The 26,053-nt window shown below is 36.9% G+C and overlaps 1 protein-coding gene across 1 annotated transcript in view; it reads right to left on the bottom strand.

Moving 5' to 3' along the window:
- Positions 1-10,174: 10,174 nt before the first annotated feature.
- babam2 (BRISC and BRCA1 A complex member 2) overlaps positions 10,175-26,053 on the bottom strand; it is a 136,090-nt gene continuing 120,211 nt past the window's right edge. The window contains exons 9-12 of the mRNA XM_052153560.1: positions 19,555-19,625; positions 15,468-15,550; positions 15,168-15,321; positions 10,175-10,962 (exon numbers count right to left, since the gene is read on the bottom strand). Of these exons, the coding sequence (XP_052009520.1) occupies positions 10,899-10,962; positions 15,168-15,321; positions 15,468-15,550; positions 19,555-19,625 (372 nt within the window). The 3' untranslated portion in view covers positions 10,175-10,898. The remainder of the gene's footprint in view (positions 10,963-15,167; positions 15,322-15,467; positions 15,551-19,554; positions 19,626-26,053) is intronic.

The following is a 26,053-nucleotide window of genomic DNA, read 5'->3' as shown; positions in this document are numbered from 1 at the left end:
CAATTGGCAGGTGTGACACTGCACACAACTATACACATCTTTAATTTGGAAGGGAATAACTGAGTAGATGGACAGAGTCCCTCTCTGGGATTTACTCCTTTGGAAAATCCATTCTGTCTGGTTGAATGAAAGCTTAATGTGAGTGTGGAAAGTGGAAAATTTAATTAAGCAGCTAAGGGGGGTTTAAGGCACTCGGCATGAGCATTTTACTGCCTCCTTCCCCGTTTTTGGTACACTCTCCCGACTACGACCATCGTCTGCCTAGCGTCATGTTTGAAGCACTGCAGGGCGTGACCTCCAAGGTTAAGGGCGCAACAAGGGGTCAACAGTTTACAGTGTTGTAGTCACATAGTATGCAATAATGAAGCATTTAACTTTTGAATCAAACACTAATTAACAGCATTTGTTTTTTGTACCACATACAAGTTCAAGGTCTTGAGCGTTGCAGACATTTGTAACTAGAAATATGCCATGAGAGGCTGTGTGTTACAGTGATTTACCACAGCTAAGGGGTGTTGTTAATCACAACGTTAAAAGCAATGTGATAATTGATTGATCATAATAAAATTAATTACAATAAAAAACATTCTGCCAAGTAATAAAGTATATAAGCCTAACTGTAGGCTGATTTAGATTGCCTAGCAACATATTATAATATTAGATCTGTTCCAAAATCTAGTGAACTGCCTTGCTGCCTGCAAAGTTCTAACCCAAATGGAACCTCATAAGTGACTAAATTGCAATGCTCTACATAAGCACCATATTGAAAGTGCTCGTCACTCGAAGTATTCAGGAGACTTGATTTAGTTGATTACAACATAATGAGTTTGATGTTTGCATGTTGCAAAGCTAACAAAGTAATTAGCATAAATATACATATACACAAAAGCAGGGTGTAATTAATATGATTGAACTATCTTTTATTAATACTTTTCAGCTTCATATAAAATCAAAAGTTTATTTAGAGTCAAAACCTTTCACTTCATCCTCCATCTTGTATGATCTTTATGACTGAGCTTGTTGCAATTGCCATCATTGCAAAATACACATTCTGGCCAAAATGAAGTAGGCTATATTAGAATCAGCATAAGGTTGCTACCTATCTTTTAGAACAGCCTTTACATGGAGAGTGTGCCTGTGATGCCTTTAAAAGCTGTCTAAATAGGCAGCTCACTAGGTTTTGGAACAAAGCTATAGAATTCAACCAATATGCGTTCACAGCAATAACGTGCATTCGACAAACTTGGTACCATGTCTCGCCTTCTGATATTATTTTATTGTGATTTATTTATGTTCTTTTCTCTTTTTAAAGAGGGAAAGAAAGTTTTGAATAACTTTTCTGTCCTCATTTTTATTGACCTTTCGCTTAAGGTTTCGAAGGGGCTGACTGGTTCACAGGTGTGTGTGTGTACTGTATATATTGGCAATATTATTTAGAAGTAGTATATACACACATCTAGAACAAATGTAGGTGCACAGCTACAAGATAATATGCATAGCTTTTCTATATTGGCAATTTTACAACAGCTCCAAACGTGGCCCATCCAATCAGATTTTAGAGTAAGATTTACCCGTTTAATGAGTAAATTTATACAAGATTGACACATCCATTTAAGGAATAACAAAGAACAAAATGGACAGTCATCATTGCCAAATAAGCCATAAAAATAAACCACAAGACTTCTTCCAAGTAAATAAATAAATGGAAATGAAATATTGAGACGATGTAGTGATATGAGAGACATGAAACTAGAACAGCTATATAGGAAAACAGTTGCCTTGGACAACCCTCAATTATACAGTTTAGCAGTCATTACAAAGCCTTGAATGTCCAATCAGAATCAAGTACTCCTAAGAGCTGTGTAAAAACAAATGTATGAAACTGTGGAAATTCTCTTAAAAAAAGGTAGAGGACTGTAGCATTCACAGAACTCCAGAACACAATTCCTGCCTTTATAATACGCAGCATGCACCTGTCTATGTGACTCTTACCTTGCATACATCACTCTGCTTGACAGCTCAATCAGCTAGACAGGCCATCAGAGTGAATCTCCCACCCTGAGAGCGGTCAACACTCAATCCAGCCTGACAGTTGACCAGGTACCGCCAGCAGCCAGGCAGGATTGCATACAGAAACAGGGTAAGACCGGGAGAGGATGCAAGGAACGGCAGACAGGGATGACCTAAAATTAAGAGACTCAGACACTTCAGGGTTTTGAAAAGTATTTAGGAATGTTCTGCACTTGATTCTAACTGGATTTTCATAAAAAGATCCCTAAAATAATTGAACACCCAAAAGATTACCTTGCAAGAGACACTATAAGAAGTGACTGTATCCTTAGTGTCTTAGTGGCTATCAAATCAGTTTCAGAAGTTCCATTCCAAATGGAGTGTCAGTCCTTTTAATTCCCAGTTAAATTGGCGAAAGCCAAGTGCTCTGTGCCAAAACTGAAGCACCTGAGGGGTGTGCTTCTCTAAATCCATGGCAGGTTTAAATTGAATGCTTGAGATTTGCGGCCCAGAGGAGGATGATGAGAAAATCTCCATTCATCTTGTCATCCCCCATCATACCCCCCAAAAAAACCCAATAAAATAAATAAATAAATAAAACAAGTCCTTACAACATGAGGGGGAGAGAAAAGAAGAAACCAACCAGAGCCAGAAACAGACCGTGTTTGATCCGCTTAGCATGGCTCTCGCTTGCCTTTTGATGCATGGCTGGGAGGAGAGTAATTAGCAATTAACAATATAGGCTTAACGAGAGAAAGTTATTATCAAGCAAGGGTGAAAACATATCGTGCACGTTGACAAAGCTCGAAACAGCTAAAAAGGCAGTAATTCTCTAATTTCCATGACATCTTGGAAGCCATTTTTTCCTGCAACAGATCAAACAGGCTTGAACAAAAGGCCTCAAATACCCCCTCCCCACTTTTCCAAATTAGCAAAGCCTCTCCACTCCACCATCCCAAACATGGCTCGCATAAACAACCACAGCCGCGTACCCAAGTACTGCTACTGCTGAAATCCACAATCCTCAATCCCTGCCGCCCCCTCCTCTTCCCCACTAGAAGATGACAACGAATGGGGGAAAACTCTCTCTAATGTCACTTTGAATTTACAGACATTAGGATGCAATGTTTCCCTGAGTAACCAGAGCAAATTTGTCTCCTACTTTTTACACTCTCAAATGATTGTTTTTGGCAACTTTGGTTTTAAAGGTATAGCGCACTCAAAAATGAAAATGTTGTCATAATTTAGTAACCCTCATGTCGATACAAACCCCTATATAGAATACACAAGGACAAAGTTTGAATAATGTTCTGGTTGCTGTTTTCCATTCAAATTACAATGAATGTGGACTGGAGCCTTTAAGCTTAACCCTTGCATGGATGTATGGGTCAATTTGACCCTTTTGAGTTTTTAACACTGATTCACTTAACTATGTGTTAACTAACTAACTTCTAACTTCATGACATTCTCCACAGAGGTGATCTGCATGTAGCAATGTAATATATTTTTATTTATGTGAATGAAAAAAAAGAAAAGTCTGATCACTGCTTCTGTAAGCCAAAAATAGCCAAAAACTCTATATCAGCTCTTACCTTAGGTTGTTTTCTACAAAATGAGTCTATTGAGCCTGCTACTTGTCTCTCAGCTTGTCTGGATAAATTATCCACTGTATTATCTCTAATGTCCAGAAAGAAATGCAGTTCAGCAAAGGTTTTTAGATTTAAAATAAGACTAAGATCACATTTGTAGTTCATTCATAGCCCGAGATATTCCACAAAACATGGGTGAAGGCCGGGGCCTCCCCAAAAAAAACTGGATGTCTATGGGCAGAGTCACTAAAGATGTTTGGATGCCCCCTGACTTTCAGATCTGTATATTGTGATAGAGGATTTTTTTCTAGTGTTTGCTGCCACCTAGAGAAATGATTTAGGACCAAAAGTAGAGAGATAGAGCAAACAGAGCCTTTAGTACAAGCTTTTGAAATTAAAGATAAAAAAGGGTGAATTTGACTCTACAGGTTCAGAGTAGGGACTGGATCTTTAAGACCATGCAAGGGTTAAAAAGGAAACAAAAGAGCCATAAACATATACAAAAATTTTATATGATGCTATATGCATTCAATTCCATGTCTTTTGAAAGCAAATGATACCTTTGTGTAAGAAACCGAAATGTATTATATTAATCTTCTCCTCCACTTGGCTCTTTACTCAAGAATCACTGCAACCAGATCACTGACTCACTGGGTTGAATGGATCAATCTGATTCGCAAATGATTGTTTCAGAGTTGCGTTTCCCAAAAGCGTTGTTAACCAACTATGGTTGCAAGTTCCATTGTTTCCAACATAGTTCAATAATTAGGTATTTCTCTAAACTATAGTTCTAATAAACATTCGCAAACAGCAACAAAATGTTGTGTGGTTGGAACTAGAGTTCTATACTTGGTTAGAAGCAAAGTTTCTTGTGAGCTTGCCTTGTCAATATCATTTCACTTCACTGAGGCTTCTATATCTTTCATTACATATATACTGTATTTTTCATTCTATATCTTTCATTACGTCTAGATTTTTGACACGTTTACACACACTTAAGAAAACGTCTTATTCTTGGGTTTTTGCAGAAAGCACCATTCTGAAATGTCATGTAAACATGAGCACTGTTTTCCTTTCCTTTAAGGGATTAAGAGAAAGCGGTTCAACAAACCAAGGTTTCTTGGAATTGCTGGTGAACTGCTAAATGATTTCTCCAATGATGCATCGTACTATTGTGGCTAAGCAGTGAGTTAAAGCAGTTTTGTGAATCAGATCAACCAATTTAACAAAAGATCTGACTGAAAAGTACGATTTGTTTTTTAATCATACATTGCTACTACTCTCAGGAACGCACCAAGGAGAGCTAAGGCGGATGTAAAGATCTGGTCCTCCTATGAAGCTATTGTATACATTGATGATGCTTTTATGTTTCTTTATTCCTAATTTGTTGTAATAGCATGGAAGAGAGACACCAGGACATTCTTCAAAAAGTCTTAATTTGTGGTTCCATGGTGAAAAGAAAGTAAAGAGTTAGAACAATATGAGGGTGAGTAAATAATGACAGAATTGTCATTTTTGAGTGAACTATTCCTTTAATGATGTGTTTGTCTTTTGTTTTTTAGAGGAATATATTAAATAACCATGACTGTTTCTGAAATTGCCAGGGCCTGACATCTTGAGGAACACCGCAGTGGTAAACAGGGAAAGGTTGCATCCCCGTTCCTCAGCCTCACTCTGACATATTTAGGCCTTCGTAATGTTCCATGTTTTGCACTGATTACCTCTCGTGTCTGCCGCTGCCCTGTCTTCTTAATGTCTCTGGGCAGACAGATGATCTAAGATGGCAGAGGGGATTTTCAATTCTATTCTTATTTCTGTGTTTTTCTCAACCTCACAACACAATCTGAAGTTGGAGTCTAACTATGTGCATTCCAGTTGAAAGTGGAGAGGTGCTTCATGAGGGTCAGAAAGTTTGGTAACATCAATCCACAAATCTTCACTGTTTGAATGATGCTCTTCTTTGTAAAGGTGAGGGTGAAGGCAAAAGTCATGCAAAGTGGGTGCTGTGACATCCACTATGGGAGTATTTGATTGGTCCTAGAGATCTGAGAGACTGAGGTGAGATGTTTATCTTAGTAACTATAAGGTTTTGAGTAAAAAGTTGAACTGAACAAATGCTTTATTATGTATAATACTTTAAAATGTATTACATGTATATCTGATTGTGTTTCTGTGAGAGCTGAACGAGTCACTAATGTGTCAATATAAGGGCCAAACTTGATAATTAATATTTGGAATATTCTGAATACGTTACATCAAAAAAAACTTTTCTGTCAAAAGTGTTTTAGAAAGTAAAAGTAAAGTATGTTATTACTTTTCCAATTAAGTAATCAACAAAGTACTCTCAATACAATTTTAGAGAAGTGATTAGAAATTTGTAGTTAATTCCGTTTTGATTAACTTACCCAACACTGTATTTTACTTTTTAAATTTTGTTGTTTTAAAAATATGTTATGGAAGGTATAGCTTTTATGTACTTTGATATTTCATATTTGAAATAAAATAAAATTCGAACAAACCTACCCTGAAAAATATTCACTGGAGAACACATTATTGGGTCTGATCCAAAACCTAGTGAGCGTTCTATGGAGGCAGCATTTTAAGACATCATAGGCTCCTGACGCGAATGTAAGGTACCTTAATTATGCTGCTTCTTAAGATTTATAATTTTGGCCAAATTCTAAGGTAGCATCATGTGTATCCTTCCCATGGTATGCAATCCCATAATGCATCGTGATGAGCTCGGCGGAAAAATAAGTCCAAGATGGTGGACGAAGCAAGATAAATTTGATTATAAATATACTTATAATCCATTCACTACGGGAAAATATCGATAAATAACAGTTAATGTGACACAAAACCGACTATTTTCCCCCAAATATGTATATATATATATGTGTGTGTGTGTGTGTGTGTGTGTGTGTGTGTGTGTGTGTGTTGTGTGTATGCTTAGAGGGTCGCGCCGCTTCTATTGCGTCACCTGTCGAATCGAGTCTCGAGTGCACTTCCTGTAAGGAGCGCTATTTGAATGATACAATGCTGAAGAAATAATCAGCATTAGGCTACATGGAAAAATCTTTTAAGTTATACATACATCATAGTCTTTCTATATTTGACTTGGAAAGGCAAATCATTTTTAAAATAATAAATAAATAATTTTAAAATAACCAGTACTTAAACAACTGAAGCTGTTAGCAGCAATTCCTTCAAAGGTTAACTTGCTCTCTTGGAATGACAATTCCATGGTAATTGATGAATCTGAACATAATTTACATTGCCAAGCGTTTTATTTTTTCGATGGACTGCTTCCATTAAGATGGTTTAAATAAGGCAGGATTAAGGGATTTTCTAATTTAGCCATGAAGTTGGCAGGCGAGACCTCGGCACTAAAAGTGGTAAAGCAAAAAGAAAACAAGGTCTTTAAAAGCAGGCTCGTACTACACCTCATTTGCTGTTAAATACCTTAATATAAACCGCAAAAATAGAAAGTATGCTTTGATAAATAAGTCACTGATATGTGCATGAAATATATTGGAGGTACTGTTTCCCCCAATGTATAATGCACTACACTTCACTGGGTGCCGAAAAAGTAAAATGACAAATTAGAATGCAGTTTCTGCACTGTGCTGGTTTTAAGATGCCATCAAACTTTCCTTCACCACTCTCAATCCCCCTTAACCCTTAAATGCATACCTCAGGTCTTTAGAGAATCGGGACCTCATTCCACCGCCTGTACCTCATCCATTTTTTGGAGTTGCACCCACACCTCTTTAGTATTACTTTATCTATCTTTATCAATATAACGAAAAAAAATAAACATAAAATAATTGCCAAAATTGCACAAAAAAAAAAAAAAGAAGATAATAATAATATATATAGGCCTATTATGGTTGAAGTACCAGAAGTGTACAGTTGAAGACAAAATGATTAGCCCCCTATCAAATATTTAGTTATTTTTCAAATAATTCCCAAGTGCTGTTTAATGGAGCAAATATGTTTTTCAACATAGCATTTCTAAACATAATAGTTTATTTAGGCAACTTAGAGTGTTTACAATGCAAATAGAAACAAAATTATAACCATGAATAAAAAAATCTACAGGTCAAAATTATTAGTCCTCTGATGTTAATAGTCAATAGTGTATCCCCTTTTGCTTCATAACAGCCTTTAATCATTTGTTGTAGTTCTCAACTAGTTTTAATCATTTCTCCTGAGGAGTCGCAGCCCATTCCTCCTTAGCAAATCTCTCAAGCTCCTCCAGATTTGTTGGTCCTCCTGGCATGGACTCTATTCTTCAATGTGGCCCACAGATTTTCTATGGGATTCAAGTCTGGGCTTTATGCAGGCCAGTCAAGGACATTCACTTTGCTCGTTTGGAGGTAGTTCTTCACCAGAAGTGATGTATACTTTGGGTCGTTATCATGCTGGAAGACGAAATGTCGACCCAAACCAAGTTTTGTTGCAGATTTTTTGAGGTTGTCTTTCAAAACCTTCTCGTAGTCTTCCTTTTTCATGATTCCTTCGACCCTGATGAGATTATCAGTTCCAGATGCACTGAAACATCCCCACATCATTATACTCCCACCGCCATGTTTCACTGTGGGAACGGTGTTCTTTGGGTTGAGTGCCTCTCCCTTCTTTCTCCAAACATAGGCAACATCTCTATGGCCAAAGAGCTCTAGTTTTGTCTCATCTGACCAAAGGACACGTTTCCAGTATGCATCACTTTTCTCAAGGTTGTCCTTGGCAAACTTCAGTCTAGCTTGGAGTTGTCTCTTCTTCAGAAGTGAGAGTTTTTCTTGGTCTGCAACCTCGCAGTCCATTTCTGTGCAGGGCTCTAGTGACTGTCTTCGTTGAGACATCAATCCCAGACTTGGCTAACTCATTCACTAGTGTCTTGGCAGTTGTTCTTGGGTCTTTAGAAACCTCTCACCAGTTTTCTTTCCAAGGTTTTTGAAATCTTTCACATCCTGCCTCCGCCAGTCTTGTTCTCCACTGTGTGGGTCTCTTCCAACTTCTTGATAATACTTCTCACGTCAGTTCTTGACACCTGAAAACACTTTGATAAAGGTGTATATTCTTTCTCCTGCTTTGTGAGCATTAACAATTATTTTTCTTAAGTCTAAACAAATTTATTTTGTCTATGCCATGAAAGTTTTATATTACTTCACTGGTTGTTTTGCAAGATACTAATCCTCAGTTTGAAGTGCAACTTAAAGGCTTGGGGGATTAATTAGTTTAATTAGGCAAGTCATTGGATAACAGTGGTTGGTTCTGTAGCCAGTCAAACAGATTATTTCTTAAGGGGGCTAATAATATTGACCTTAGCAGTTTTTTTTAATAATTATTTTATTCCAGTAAAATTGAAATAAATAAGGCTTTCTCCAGAGGAAAAATATAATAAGAAATACTGTGTTAAACTCCCCTTGCTCTGTTAAACATCACTTGGGAAATATTTGACAAAGAATTGAAATTTCATAGGGGGGCTAATCATTTTGTCTTCAGCTGTATATAGGGTCATTAGAGACCCGAGGTATGGAACAGTGTCCGTTTCACTCCATATAAATTAGATTTTTATGATGATTTCATATCTATTTAAGTTTACTATAACAAGATATCTATTTCTCTGTTATTACAGGATAAATGAGAGCTATATTGATACAAATAAATACTTATGTTGAATTTCTGTGCAACAATGAATCCTCAACTATGGTGACTATCAGTATTCCATATGTGTGTAAACATACATATTATACATGCAATTGCTTACTCAAGGTGGTGCTGATGTTTCAGTGACTGACTTGATTTATATTTGACATTGCTATTTGACGAAGAAAGAAAATTGAAATAAACTATAGCAAGTACAACACGTGGACAGTATGATATGATTATAGTCATTTGGGTGCACTACTGAAATAATGTAAGTTGTGCATTTGTTTAGACTCAATATGTGCCTGAGAAAATACATATGTGTAACGTTTGTGTAGCTTTTGTGTAGATTATGTGTCAAATATGTGTTTGACAGCCGGTTAAAATGATAAATCCTGTTCTAGATTTATCATAGAAGATGGTTAGTCTTGTACCTTTGTCTTTTTGTCAGCGTTTTGATTCAAATCAACGTTGTAATGGCATGATTCACCTAGGAACTAGTTGGTTTAGTTCATGCTTAGAACTCTTTATGAAAGATTTTCTAAAATCCATATGGAAGAAATGAACGGGAATAATATTTTTGAACCAGGACTGCTGAAAAAGTGGGTGGGCACTGTTGTGCTCTTCTTGGAACACGATGGATGTGGTCACTATAAAATGCTGCTGTGTGGAAAAGAGCTGCGTGAACATTCTACAACAATTCTCCTTTTGTGTTCTAAGAAATAAACAACAGCAAATGGGTTTTGGAACGAAAATGATGACAGGTTGGAGAACATATTGACAGAATTAAAATTTTTAGGGAGATTTATTCCCTTACAGTAAATGAAGGTTCTTGCACAATCTAACAAGGCCAGTTTGAATTCAGGTCGGAAAAGGTTAGACTGCCATGTAATGATGAAGCGAAAATAGACAAAAAGAATCTTGTATTTAATTCTTTTATTAAGAGACTTGATTCTATTAAATGCCCCAGATACATTCATCCAGTAGTTCCCAATAAGACATGACAGCTCCTACATTACTAACAATAAATATAGAAGAGGGCAGACCCCCAGGGCAAAACAGACCCCTGACAATGACCCTTGTGCTTGATGATGAAAACAAGCGAGCAATCCCTCTCTCGCTCTTCTCTCTCTCCCGCAGCTGTATACGTTTTCCCCCACACGTCCCATTCATGAGTACACTCCCTTAACAAACACACTTGCACATTAATAATAATGTGTTTCTCTTTTACAACCTGTAAAAAAAGCTTCACACACATACATACATGCACATTTGTTTGTTAAATCCTTCAGTGCACAGATGAACTCAACTAACTGAATTTTTCTTGGTAAATAAATTTGGTTTATTGTTGTAATCTCTTTATAATGACAACAGGCAAAGACAAATAAAGTAGCTTGTAAGTAAAAAAAATATGAAAAATGACTAGTACATGCAGAACATTTAAGTGTGCCAAGTCACTTTGCTTATGAGTTCAAGAGGGCTAAAACATTGCAGAAGACCAGTTGACATTAGACCTGTGAGTCACAGGTTTTCCACTAAACAGACAGACTCTGGGTACATGCTGTCACAATGGTCTCCTGTGCCTCTTGTTCATAAACCCCTGTTTAACTCTAACAGTATGTCAATGCCCTCCACATTCACACTGTGAATCTACAGCTTTCCGTTGGCAAAAGCCCCCTCCTGGAACTGAGGAATAAAGCTCTTGAAGTAAGCCCTGTTTGAGAGAGAAAGAAAAGGGGAAAGTAAAAGAGACAGAACAATGCAACACATGTCAAATAGAAACATCAGAAATAACTACTGAAAAAAATCCTGAAAGTATGAGTTAGTTAAATGCCTTCCACTGTTAACGCCCATCTTTTTAATGCTTAATCTGTTATAGGGATGTGAAAAGTACCGGTACTTCGGTACCAGCTTGATACAAAAATATAAAAAATGCCAGTCTTTTTGAATTTTCAGTAGTACCGGTACCAGAAGGGGAAAATATTGGTATGCACCTATTATGGAAATTAAGGTAAATCTTCAGGAAGAGATCGACAGGGCTTTTTCATTGGCTTTATACTTGAGTTGGCTAGCGAGTTTTGTTGGCTAGTCAATAAGCTGTAAACACGAGTGTGATGAGGAGAAGGGCGTGGCTAAGCCGTAACGATGTACACCCAGCGCTGAATCAGCCCAATCAGTGGGAGAGGGATAAAGAGGAGCCAGGGACACCAGTTTGAGAGAGAGAGAGACACACATGGCTGCTGTGTGTGTGTTTATGTTTGTTTAAGTTAATTTATGTAAATGTAAATTAAACTTGACTGCTCAACCGGTTCCTGCTTCCTCCTTGCCCGTCCTTGCCTGTTACAAGGAATTTCGATTTTCTGCCTTTAAAGAGATAGTTCACCCAAAAATTTTAATTCTCACATCATCTACCCCCATACCATCTCAAATGTGTATTACTTCCTTTTTTCTGCAGAACAGAAACAAACATTTTTTAGAATAATTCAGTTCTGTTGGTCCTCACAATGCAAGTGAATGGTGACCATCACTCAGAAGGTCCAAAAAGAACATAAATGCAGCATAAAAGTAATCCATACGACTCCAGTGGTTTAATCTATGTCTTCAGAAGTGATATGTGTAGAAGAGGATAAAAACAGATCAATATTTAAGTTTTTTTTTTTTTACTATAAATCTCCACCTTTGACCAGCCCCAACCAGTAGGAGGATGAATGTGAAACTGTAGATTTACAGTAAAAAAAAATGACATAAACATTTATTTGTTTCTCATCCACACTTATCATATTACTTATGAAGATATACATTTAACCACTGGATACTTATGGATTACTTTTATGCTGCCTTAATGTCTTTTTTGGACCTTCAGAGTTCTGGTCACCATTCTCTTGTATTGTATGGACCTACAGAGTTGAGATATTCTTCTAAAAATCTTTTGTGTTCTGCAGATGAAGGAAAGTCATACACATCTGGGAAGGCATGAGGGTGAGTAAATTATGAGAGAATTTTTGGGTGAACTATCCCTTTAACACAAACGCATTATTTTCTTTAAGCAGCATTTATTAAATGGCTCCCTGGAATACTCAATTCTGATAATGACCTCACATCTGGGGAAATAGTGATATCATCCGGGTATTGCGACTCATCTATCCTACTTATTAGATCAATTTGCAATTTCTACAAGTGAGCATAAAATAATTGAAACTTAAATCAAATAATTTTAGCCAATAGTCTTGTAATATCCAAGACAACGAGTAATCCGATGGTCTTTTTCACAAAATAAACACTAACAGTTTCATTAAAACGCCAATGCTTTTCAGAGACAGAATTTCAGCTGTTTCTGAGACTTTGGGATCTCTTTCTTTTTACATTGTCAAATAATTTCAACGCAAATCAATATTTCATGTCCATGTATTTGTTTATTTGCTAGTGTAATAAGTGGGATAATGTACAGACCGTTGGTCATTATTGCTAAATAAACCCCTTTAGGGGTATTTAACGCTCTGTGTTGTGGTCTTGACCACCCATATAGGGTTTATTTCATGATAACGACCAGTTGACTGTACTCTATGTCTCGCATAACAAATAGAGTTCGAATAACGGCAGTAAAGCATGAATTGCATCATTGGCAAAAACTATAGCCTGTTATACTGTAAGTAATGATAGCCTAATAAATGTTTGGAAAATAATACAATGAGTAGTTTTATTTTATATTTTTGTTACTTTTGTATTTTTTAATTGACTTAATATTCACTTGAAAACTATACACTGCTGTTACTACATACTGTAACGGGTAAGGGATGGGCAAGAGGACACGGGAACCGGTCAACGTAAACTTAAATTACATAAACTCAACTTAAAATAACATAAAACAAACAAACAAACACACACACACACACACACACTGGCCGCATGTGTCTCTCTCTCCCAATCTGGCATCTCCGGCACTCCTTTATCTCTCCTGCTGATTAGTTGACTCAGCACCGGCCTGGCCACACCCCCCTCCTCGTCACACATACTTTAAGCACTGTTTACTTCATTTGTATCTTGTTCCACTGCTTGTGTTTTTATGTTTTTTATTTTATTACTGACCGTTTCTTCAATAATTACTTGAGAAATTTAAAGCAATGTTTATTTAATGGAGAAATACTTGAAGTAAATACTTGAAAGAAATACCTTTAGATTAATTAGTTACATTTTTTTTTTTCATATTTAGATTTTTTTTAAATGCAAGAGTGTCACATATCTGCTTTGGCTGCGGGATAAAAATTGGTATCAAGAATCACTAAATTTCAGTACTGGTATTGCTATCAACTACTGAAATGTTGTTATTGTGACAACACTAATCTGTAATGTTTAAATAAGTGAGGAAATCAAAGCTACAACCAATCATGTCACCAATTATGGAAAAGCCCACATAAAACTGGCAAGTAATCAAGGCATCTAGAGTTGTTGCATGATTAAAGCCAATGAGCGAAACAACAAGTTAGCAGAGCAGAGATAAGATATGGACTGAACACAAACAGTAGAAATTCATTGGGAAATTCATGACACTTTTCACATTCAGGACAAAGAGTTCTCTCTAGCAGTGAGGTGTGGCTGGGACAACAGTCCAAAGGTGAAAGCCACACATTCCAGCAAACGCTTTTACTCAATTCAGCTTAACAGTTCACAGGAAGCGGAAAGGAATAAGAGGAATGCATCAACACAGTAAGAAAAAAAGGTCTTTTGCAATTTCTTTGAGTGGATTCATTATTAATTGCTAATCGTCAGAGACAGTATTATGTGCAGCAGACAGACTAATTGTAGAAAACAGAATGGGAGAATTTACTCTTAATATGATGGCTGTAGGAATGGAAGCCACACCTTACAGTTAAAAGAGCCAATCATGCTATTGACAGAGGAGTTTTCTCTTTTTCTTTACTCATGTAACTACAATTTCTTTTTTGCATGATTTGAGTTAAATAAAAAAAAAATGATGATAACATTGGTATCAGATTTAATCTATGATTTGACATGTTAATGAAAAAATCTTGAAAAACTGTTTTGTTCATCAGTAAACAAAAAATAAAAAAAAGAATCAAATAATAAATAAACAAAGAAAGTCTATAATAGAGCACAACAGTCGGGTTCCAGAAGTAAAAATTCCATTCATTTTCTCCATAGGTGAATAAATTATTTTCTAAAACATATAAACTTTACTCCACTTTTTTTTTTTTAACAATTTATATGCCTCTGTTGAATCCATCAGTCCATGTAATTTCAACCGAATATTTTACAAATCATGTTTAATAATAGAATACACTATCCATGATTGAGAAACACTCCCCCAATCAGAGAATTGCAACCAAAAAAGTGCGTAAAACAAGCTCTGCAGCAACTGCCCACTCCCATGATGCAATTTGAATGACAATCGAGTTGGCCTTCCTACACTCTCATGCTACATACATATTGGCAAATATTCAATTCTGAAAATGTTACAATAAAATTGATATATATTGTTTTTATCCATTCACCCCCCCCCCCCCCCCTTTTTTGCTTCAAATAAAAGTTAGTAATGTTGTGATTCACCTCGGATTTGTTTGATTTGGTTCATGGCATCATAAAATGTTTCTGTGAAGGATTTTTATAAAATCCCTATGGATAAAATGAATGTGAAAAATACTTTTGTGTATTTGTGTAATACTTTTGACTATTGTGCTATATATCTGAACGTTAAGTGTGATCTAGGACCTTTATACAGTGCATGCCATTATATAGACTGTAAGTCTATCCCTCAGAGTTTCATTTATGTTAAATTCACTATGGCATGTACTCTGACCTAAGGTCTATTATCTACATGGAAAATAGCTACCTGGGGCCAGGATTTCCACAAAGTGGCTTGCCTTAAAAGGACATTGTAAATGTTTGCTATTTGGTACTTACTTGGCTCGTTTGGCCATCTCGTTGCCATCCCAGCGTGGGCTGTAGGGGTAAGACTTCTGCACCTGAGAGTACAGCTGCCCGCTACTGGTGAAGTGATAGATAGACTGAAATGTGAGGGTGGGCTGATCTCGGGGGAAGTACAAAGGTAGGTCCACTACAGGAAGACAGCGAGAGTGAACAGAACAACAACAAGAAACTGATGAATGTGGTACACGAAAGACAAGGATAAGAATTCATATTATCATTATGTATATGTTGACAACAATGGTGTATCCAAGCCTTATCTCTTGTGTATCTCACCATGGACCAGGAAGCAGAAGTCTTTCCACATAAGCAAAAGGGTGAGTTTGGTAAACCCAACAGCATCATACTCTACCACCCCCCTGTAGAGACAACACAGAAACGGTGAAACCACATGCCATAAAGTTTGCACACTTTAATGTGCATGATGTCATTGCATCAGAACCACATATACCAAGTGAAATTTATATTAGAGAAAGAGCACAAGCACACTTTTCACAAAAATAAGTTTTAAATGATAAAAAACAAAAAACTAAAAGTATTTGGGCACTTCCTAGTTGTCAAATGTTAGTGGACCATGACCATAGTTAATGGATGAACTACACCTGTGGTTACTCTGCTAGGGCACCTGTGTAAACTTAAAGTAACTGACTTCACACATCCATGAAAAATCCTGTTGGTACTAGCTTGTTCAAATTAATAGCAATAATTGCAGGTTAGTTCTGGGAAAAAATATCTTGCACGTTCATGCACATACCACTTTGATTTTATATTTTGTTTTGTACTGCAATATAATTAATTTGTTAAGAGTGAGTCAAGTGTCAAAATACTTTTTTGTTCACTTAATATGGTGTAACTTTAAACAGAAAATATATATATATTTGTAGTTTATTAGCATCTTGCCCCACTAAATTCAGACAAGCAAGCTTTCTATAATAGCCTTCATTAACAGCAAATCATATTCTAATAAATAAATAAATCATGTATAGTATAAGGTCATAGCATTAAGGTGTGTAAAACCAAAGACATCTTGGTGCCTTGTGTATTACCGCCCGTTATGCAGCAACTGTCTGCACTTGTTTGACTTATAAGAAGCAGAATTATCCCAAGTAATTAAGAAATAAAAAGGAACTAGTGCGGGTAACACATTTCTCATGATCACAGGGGTGTGCCACTGTGCTAAGTAGCTTTACTGGTTACCAGTCCAGGCCTGTACTTGCAGGGGCAGTTTTACACCAAACCAAACAAAAGACATTCATTCGATGCGGCAGTGCACTTGATGAGCATTTAGAGGATTGTATCAATCAGGACCACAAAGAATCTGACCCCACAATATTCTGCAGAAACATCCTAAAAACTTGATTGCAGCCCTTGGCTGTTTATTTACAAATATATATAAATTATAATGTTGTTTATTGCGCTTCTATTCACCAACATTAGTGTAATACTCTCTGATCTCTTTAGCCTGTTTTAACCTGATTTAAATTAGGGCTGTCAAATAATTAAAATTTTTAATCAAATTAATTATATGATGTGCCAAATAATATAATTAATCACAATTAATCACATATTTCCTAAACACAAACATTTCCTAAGACCCCTAAGTAGTTAATCAAACTACCCATGCAGCATAAATCAGTAAACCCCCTCTGAAACTGAACAAATTCAGCTCTTTCTCTTTTCAAATAAGACATATTAGGTGTTCATGTGTAATGTAATGTAATATTCTCTTATCAAAATTATAAAAGACCATGTTGCAAAAATAAGTACCCCCTCCTGAAAGTTACAATATAAAACATAAAATGTTTTCTGGTGCTGGTTGAGGGACATTGATCAGCAGATTATTCTTTTGAACGATCACACTCAAATAGGCATGTGAAAAGTGTAAAAGTGTTATTTAATCCATTGAATCACTCAGACTCAATGCTGACAACAGATGGACCACATGGGAGAGAATTGTCAAGCAAGTGAAGAAAGAAAATGATTTAATTGCACAAAAGGGGACAATGGTACAAGAGTATTAGCAAGTCGCTGTTATTGTCTCAAAACACAGCAGCAAAAGTGACAAAGAAATTCAAAAAGGATGGACTTGTGACAAGCTTCTTGAAATGTTCAGATCATCACTGTATGCTTTTACCTCATGATGATATTTTTGCTAACAATCGCCAAGCATGTGCCTCAGAGCTGGCAAAAGCTGTGGGAAGCCAAACTGGAGTGACTGTTTCATCTCACACAGTAAAACACACTACAAAGAAGTGGAATGCAGGAAGGCTCTGCTGAACTCTAAGCATAAATAGCTTGTTTAGCCTTTGCCAAGAACCAAACTGTTAAAGGTGGAGATCTTTGAGAATCTATAAGCTGGTCTCATGAGCCAAAAGAAAAATAATATTTTTGGGATCTGATGGAATTCAAAATGCATGGCGTGGAGTACAGTGGAAAGTGCATGGTACCCATAGTGATGTACAGTGTTGGTCAAGTTCTTATATGGGGATTTATGAGTGCTGAAAGTGTGGGGGAATTGTACTTCATTAATAATCTAGTTTCCATCCACTTTTCATGTTGTTTTGTTACCGAGAATGTGAAAATGCGAGACAAATTTGTTTTGCGAAATTTGCCATCTTCTGTTTGTTTCCATTAAAATAGCGTTTTATCAATAAAAATGGTGTGCTTGATGTCTTAAAATAAGTTTTGGTTTAGCGCAAATCTTAGAAATCTGCCCATAAGCCATTTCCATACAAAAATGTGTGTCCGTATATCGGTAATTGTGTACCTTTTGCCTTCCGATGTAAAATAGGGAGAGTATTGAGACAATTCATTGAAATTAGCCAGTTTACTGTCATCACAAATAAATGCAACCAGAAGAGGAGGAAGAGCTGTTGCCCTGTAATATTGGACCTGATGTTGCGCCTATTGCAGGTTGTCACTGGTTCCGATCCGAAAGCAAATTGTTATGGCCCTGTTCAAGGCTGGACAGGAAAGAGAAATCGGCCCAGGATTTTACATAGCAACTGGCCCAAAAGTTGGAGGGGGTGTTCTCTATCCTTTACAACATATCGCAGCGCCGTTTTGTGGTCCGTTCTGTATAACGCAGGAGCTCATTTTAGCTTAACTCAGCCCATTCAGCCCGTTTCGCGGCCGACCCACCATCCCGCTCGGTTCCCCCGTTGGCCAGTCTGCCCCTGATCGGCCCCAAAGTCCGTCTCCCAGCACCAAGTAGTGGGGGAAAGTTTTGGTCTTACAGTAAGGACCATCCATCGATGTGCATATGCTGTGTGCACAGTTATTAAAGAAAAATTTAAGTGGTGTAATATCAGGGTTTACATATTTGATACATTCCTGATATACAATAGGCTATTTTGAAATAAAACAATGCCATCACAACTGCATTACTGTATGTCCCACATATTTGTCCAGCAACGTTTAACAACCAACTGAACTTGCTTATCATCTAAAATGTATTTTATTGTCATAATGCAATTGGCATTTTCTAAAGAAGCTCAGCAAATGTGATCAGAGGTAAAGAGGGCTAGATTTAAAATATTTAAGTTTTAAAATGTTCAAAAGCTAGTTTAAGTGAACTCAGCATTGGACAAATAGTTCTGATAGTTTATAGTCTTGGAAAAAAGTGTAGAACATTCTGAGAATTTCATTCAGCCAACTTTTTTCATCAACAGAACAGGGTAAGGCTAATTTAAGTTTGTGTAAAGGCTTTCTTTGTTGCTCTATGAACACTGATTGATATGCATTGTTTTACGTCATAACTCTGTGTCAAGTTAAATGAAATTCAAAACTTTGAAAAATGCATCTAGAGACCCATGCATTCAGTTTGGCTCTGCCCAAATGTATCTGAACGCAAAAACGCGCCCTGCTGTTTGAGGTGCCTCATTTTGTGTTGCCTGCTCTTGTTAAGTGTGCCTGTAGAGCAAGAGTTGCGCTGACTGCCCACTGCTGACTGTTTCTTGCAAAAACATAAGGGTGCTGCTTTAAGCTTGAATTGATCAGATGGTAGGAAAATTCCTTACTACTGAATGTATGGACATTTGGGGGCATGATTAATTGTCAATAACGTGTTATTGTTTATATAAATAATTGCACAAAATTAACCATTTCAATTTACAAATCTTATGTTAAATCCATTCTGCAGATTTCCTTCCTTAAAATCCACCTGGGCCAAGCTCTCTTTTGGGCTAGCAGCTTTATCAAAAAAGACATCTGCCGTTTAACCTGAATTCTCACTCTTTGTTCAGTCTGTATTTTCTGAGCTTAATGGTTTCAAAATCCAACCGTTGACACAACTAGAATTTTACTTAAAATATCACAGAGATAAATTGAGCATGAACAGTCTTTAGGGGTAAAAAGGACTCACATTCCAAAGTGGCTGAGAAAAGCAGCAATGTATTCTCTCCTCTTGTGATATCCTTGGATCACATACTGCACCTGAGAAAAACAGAGAAAATAAAGTGACAGTGTTGTGGTAAAGAGTGAAAGAAGATTAGAGAATGAAATGCATGGCACTGTAAGATGAAAAAAAAATGATTGCACACAAGAATGAGTATCATTACCCTTTACATGCTATAGTGGTCTGTTACCCAACATGGGCCCGATGGGACCAAGCAAACCATTGGGTTTTGGGCCAAGTTCATGTCAGTTTTTCAATAAATTCGGGTTTGGGTTTGTAATTAATAATAAAAAAAAGATTATTATTATCATAAATATTTTGAAACTACAATATATAGGCTAGATAAAATGGGATTTGCATTGTGTTTAGTGGTTGACCGATATGGGAATTTTAATGGCAGATGCCAACATCTAGAGTGCAGAATGACCACTTCCATTATTCAGCCAATTGGATCAACGTCAATAATCTTAAAACAGCTAAATATCCACCAATTGATTGGACTGGCTGATATATCATTAATTGTGTCATGTGCGAGAATCAGTATGCCACAGCTCCGACAGTGTTGTATTATGACAGGTATAACTGTTCAGCGTGAAAAATATTGAATCACTACAAGACCAAACAATGAAATGTATTTTAAAATCACATCCACATAATTCTTTCTGTGTGAAAGTGTGATGATATACGGTGAATAAAGGTTGATTAAAAAGCTTTTGCTATATTTATGAGATGTGGCATCCAGAGAGTTTGCCTTTGTTTTCCTGCAAAGCTGCAGAATGTGCTTGTGGCAGTTAAAGAGAGCTGTGCAGCTCTGTCCTCCACTGAATGCAGGTGAGAGATCCTCAGGCCCTGAACTGGTGCATGAAGGTGACCTACACTAACTGACCTCTTAGATGTACATAATCTCTGAGCTTGAAAGCACAAAATAAGAGCATGTTATGACTGACTACAGTTCTCCACCTGGATGGATGAGCTAAAGAGCTAAAATGATTGAGATTTTTATTGACAGAACAGTAGAAAGGTGACCAGCCTGAGCCTCAGATGGCCCCCAGTCTCTTCACAGAACGCGTTTACATACACGATCTTAGACTGTTTATGCTTTCTAAGCCGACAAAGTGTGGTCATGTAAAGGCCTCAAATGGCTTTCCTTTAACAGAGTGAGGTCATAAATGGTTTAGGCATAAACTAATCAGTATATTTTTACCAATAACCTCAGTTTCACATTGCATGTAAACCCTTTTACCGGTGTTTTTACCAAAATATGGTTTGTGCTTATATACATGTGATGTGTGCATAACAGCGTAACTCTTATGTTTTGACGTCACAAGTAGAGAATTTTGGGAAGTTATCAGCACATTGGTGTGTATGTAAAAATGCTCAATGGGAGTCTGATGCATAATGTACAAAAAAGGCTAGGGCTTTCTCATTCAGGCAAGTTATAATCTGATTGGCTGTTTTACATAACTCCAGGAAGGGAAAACAGGTTTTTACCAGCTTTACCAGTTAACAATGAGCACATGAGGAAGAACAAATCAAGATTTCCCAAAGTTTGCCAGGTTAGTGGGATCAAATCTTTGAAAGATATTCAGAGTTTTGTTTGAGGCATTTTGTTGCAAGTGAAACTAGATATTGCCAAGTAGAAGTTATACTCTGAAGTTATCTCTGTGAAACAATCTGTATATTTTACTTTACTGTACAAAGTCTGATCACAAAGTCTACACACATTTTTTCAGTGTTTTCTGTATTGCCATCTGTGGACTACAGTGCATATATTTGAATAAGATTTCTCCATGTCCATCTATTGTTGTGGTATCAACTGTTTTAGATAAACCCACCCCCTAATGGCATGTAAAAGCAAAACTTTGGATGGTTGTTTTACATCTTGATAAGATGGTCTCTTTTTGTCTAATTAGGTAGTTCTTGACCAGAATAAGCTGGAAAGAGGATCAGACTTTATGGCAGTAGTCTAAAGTCTGGCTAGACGTGAAAACTATTTGGGGAGAAAGAGAGGGGAATGGCATCTCTCACATAAACAGCAATGCTCAAAATTACATTCAGCACATGTTGAAACTTTATTCATGTTTAAATTTCTGCATTTCTTTGAAACAGAATGGTGTAAATAACTGAAGGTTCTTTGTCTTTCAGCTCAGACCTGTTAATAGATTTAGTAGCTCAATAGGAGGTGAAAGATGTATTTCTAACAGGTGAGATTAAGAGAAGAGCAGCTCAGATGTGTGTATGATGTAAGAATCAATGATTGCAGAAAAAAATAGAGGGTATGATTCACGGCTCCTGATGGTCCCACATCTGACAGAAATATTCTGCTGCTCTATTCAAAGCCACACACACGAACACACACTTGCTCTTTCTAAGCTGTGTTTGTTTAGAGGAGGTGTGTCAGGAACTTTGGATCAGTGAACTCTACACCCACACAACGAGTGTGGGAGATGTTGACCGGTGAGATCACAGCTAAAAGAGTTGTTCACTGAACATGCTTGATCACAACAGTTCAGAGTGCATCATTCTGAAATAGGAAATGCCATTCAAAATGAGATAGTTTCACTGACATAGATTTCAACTGTCATAACAGTGTAATTTTCAGGTTAGACACAAACATTATGTAGGCCATGAACAGTTCAAAGTCTGAATCATTTAAAAACACCCAGATTCCTGTAACATTAACATGACCAGTAACATTTGACCCTAGGTGAGTCAAACAAATGTGATGTTGCAATACCAGATATTTAAAACATTAGACTTCATTCCAGTGAACATTTTATTTTCTTACTGGTGTTCAACACAATTGAGCAATCTATAATAACCTAAATAATAACATTAAAAAAAAAAAGTAAAACAAAATGACAACCTTGGCCTAGATGTCTCATTCTTTGGAATGAGAACTATTATATATGTTTGATACTATTATCTACGATGAAGTTGACATAAAATAAAAAGTAGCTTGTTTTAAACACATAATAATTCATTTTAAAAGCTGCCTTTTCAAACAGACAACAGAAAAGTCCAATGTCTTTCATTTGTTGCACAAACAAATAGCCCCAGCCCAAATTTTCAATATTGGTCAAGCCAATGTTGCTGTGCCAGCCTGGACAGGCCGCTAAAAAAAACGGATTTCTTTTTTTAAGAGAAATCAAACTACAAAATATAGTTGCAGGCAGCTATTCCAGGGCCAAGCACACCAATGGCAAACATTTAGATTTAATATAGAATTCCAGTGATGATTTTTAGAGTGGTGAAAAAAGACATTTGTTTTATTACTTACAATGTTATAAAACTGATTATAACTTTTTATCAATGGGTGGCGCTGTCACCGAATTTATATGGTATTGTAAGGGCTTATTCACAATGTCATATACACTCACCTAAAGGATTATTAGGAACACCTGTTCAATTTCTCATTAATGCAATTATCTAATCAACCAATCACATGGCAGTTGCGTCAATGCATTTAGGGGTGTGGTCCTGGTCAAGACAATCTCCTGAACTCCAAACTGAATGTCAGAATGGGAAAGAAAGGTGATTTAAGCAATTTTGAGCGTGGCATGGTTGTTGGTGCCAGACGGGCCGGTCTGAGTATTTCACATTCTGCTCAGTTACTGGGATTTTCACGCACAACCATTTCTAGGGTTTACAAAGAATGGTGTGAAAAGGGAAAAACATCCAGTATGCGGCAGTCCTGTGGGCGAAAATGCCTTGATGCTAGAGGTCAGAGGAGAATGGGCCGACTGATTCAAGCTGATAGAAGAGCAACTTTGCCTGAAATAACCACTCGTTACAACCGAGGTATGCAGCAAAGCATTTGTGAAGCCACAACACGCACAACCTTGAGGCGGATGGGCTACAACAGCAGAAGACCCCACCGGGTACCACTCATCTCCACTACAAATAGGAAAAAGAGGCTACAATTTGCAAGAGCTCACCAAAATTGGACAGTTGAAGACTGGAAAAATGTTGCCTGGTCTTATGAGTCTCAATTTCTGTTGAGACATTCAGATGGTAGAGTCAGAATTTGGCGTAAACAGAATGAGAACATGGATCCATCATGCCTTGTTACCACTGTGCAGGCTGGTGGTGTAATGGTGTGGGGATGTTTTCTTGGCACACTTTAGGCCCCTAAATGCCACGGCCTACCTGAGCATTGTTTCTGACCATGTCCATCCCTTTATGGCCACCATGTACCCATTCTCTGATGGCTATTCCAGCAGGATAATGCATCATGTCACAAAGCTCGAATCATTTCAAATTGGTTTCTTGAACATGACAATGAGTTCACTGTACTAAAATGGCCCCCACAGTCACCAGATCTCAACCCAATAGAGCATCTTTGGGATGTGGTGGAACGGGAGCTTCGTGCCCTGGATGTGCATCCCACAAATCTCCATCAACTGCAAGATGCTATCCTATCAATATGGGCCAACATTTCTAAAGAATGCTTTCAGCACCTTGTTGAATCAATGCCACATAGAATTAAGGCAGTTCTGAAGGCGAAAGGGGGTCAAACACAGTATTAGTATGGTGTTCCTAATAATCCTTTAGGTGAGTGTATGAAGTTTCATGTCAAAACACCAAAGCGTTCAAGAGATACAGCCTCAGATCCTTATTGGTATCTTGCCATTACATTTGTTAATGTGTTCAACTTTGATCTATGAAAAAGCTTTTCATACATTTTTGTAATGAGTGTCTCTATATGATACATGAAAACTTTTGTGAAAATCGTATTTACGTTCTAGGAGGAGTTTGAAAAAGTACAATTTCAATTAAACAAAAAATTGCGAACAGGACGTATGGCAGACGGAATTTGATATCAACGCACTCGGCATGACCCAAGGAAGCTAACAAGACAATTCTCATGACAACAGGCCAACTTAATCAAACGTTATAAGCATTTATTTGTATCTTTTGACCAGTAGGTTGTGCAGTCCCCAAACCTTTTGTGTACCTTCAGGACCTGCCCCTAATGACACCTACCAAATTTTGTAATGATTCGCCAATGCGTTTGTAATATGCAGCAATTTAAGACAAAATTCAAAATGGCCCAAGGCATAGGCAAATTGGGTATCATTCAACTCGATATGCCCTAAGAAATCTAAAGAGTCATTTTGATGATTTTAGGCCAAACTATTCAGAAGTCATTAGCAAAAATCTAAATTTGGTATTTCTCCTGACCCCTGGGGGCACTGTGCCAAAGCACGGCAGGTCCCCTCATGTCATGCTTGTGATGACATATAGATTTTTTTTTGTCATAACACTATAGCATTGCATAGTTATAGCCTCATGTCCATTTTGGCGTGCTTGCAGTCAAATTGTTGAAGCTTTATATGAGAACGATTAGGTCTATCATAATAAATCTCATAACTTTTGGTCATAAGTGTCTCTAGATGTTACGTGCAAAGTTTTAGCAAATCGGACATATGGTCTAGGTGGTGTTCAAAAAAACATTTTCTTCTTAAAATTCAAAATTGCAAAAAAATTTGAAATTCGAGTGGGCAGAGCTGAACGGTGTGATATTTGCAGAAATGTAAGTGTAAATTTGAACTGTTGGTGAAGCTATAGGTTATGAGTGAGAGACTCCAAATTTGGGTCAGTTACATTTGAGAGTGTCCTTTATCAGTGTGCCAAATTTCTTAACATTCCAATGTAAGGTTCTATGGTCTACCATATGGAATTTTGACAGAATAATAATAATAAAAAGACACTAATAGATACAATAGGGGCTTCTCGGCGTAATTGCCCCTAATCATACTTATAATAAGACACTACGTATTAAGGTGGGATATGAGAAATAAATTTAACATTGAAAAAAATGACAAATCACAGACATCATCTTTAATCATAGCAGCATATAAATAATCTCATTCCATTTTCTAAATTTTACACAAATTGTAGTGTTCAACCATTTGGAAATATAAGTTTATCATTAACTATAAACAAACATTTGGTCCCAAAATATTTTGCATAATTTGTGATAAATCTGCAACCCTGTTATCTATTCAAGTGTAACATTTTACATTTATAAATAAAACAAAAATCAGGTAACATGGTTGCAAAAATGGCAAACCTCATAAAATAAAAATAAATTACAACAGTTCATTTAATATTTAGTTTAACCACCTGTTGTGGAAAAACAAAACATTCCATCTTATGCACCAGTCGTCCTATCCAAAGCAATCTGACCTTGATGCCAGTAATCAGATTTTAAATTCAACAATCATGCCTGACGCACCAACCAACAAATGTTGAGAAAACGTTGAGAAACGCACCAACCACTGTGCTACATGAACCTGATTTGCCTATTATTAACCTACATTTATAACCATGGCTTTTTCTTATGGGAGCAAGAATATACTGTATGCACATTTTCACCCTTGTCTGGTTTCATCCAGGCTATGTTATAAGGTGACCCCAGTTCAGGCGAGCGTGACATGGGTAGCTGGTGGGCACTGGTGAG

The sequence above is a fragment of the Xyrauchen texanus genome, chromosome 22 (assembly GCF_025860055.1).
Source record: "Xyrauchen texanus isolate HMW12.3.18 chromosome 22, RBS_HiC_50CHRs, whole genome shotgun sequence".
Taxonomy (NCBI): domain Eukaryota; kingdom Metazoa; phylum Chordata; class Actinopteri; order Cypriniformes; family Catostomidae; genus Xyrauchen; species Xyrauchen texanus.
The sequence above is the reverse complement of the archived record's forward strand: the minus strand, read 5'-3'. Positions and strand labels throughout refer to the sequence as shown.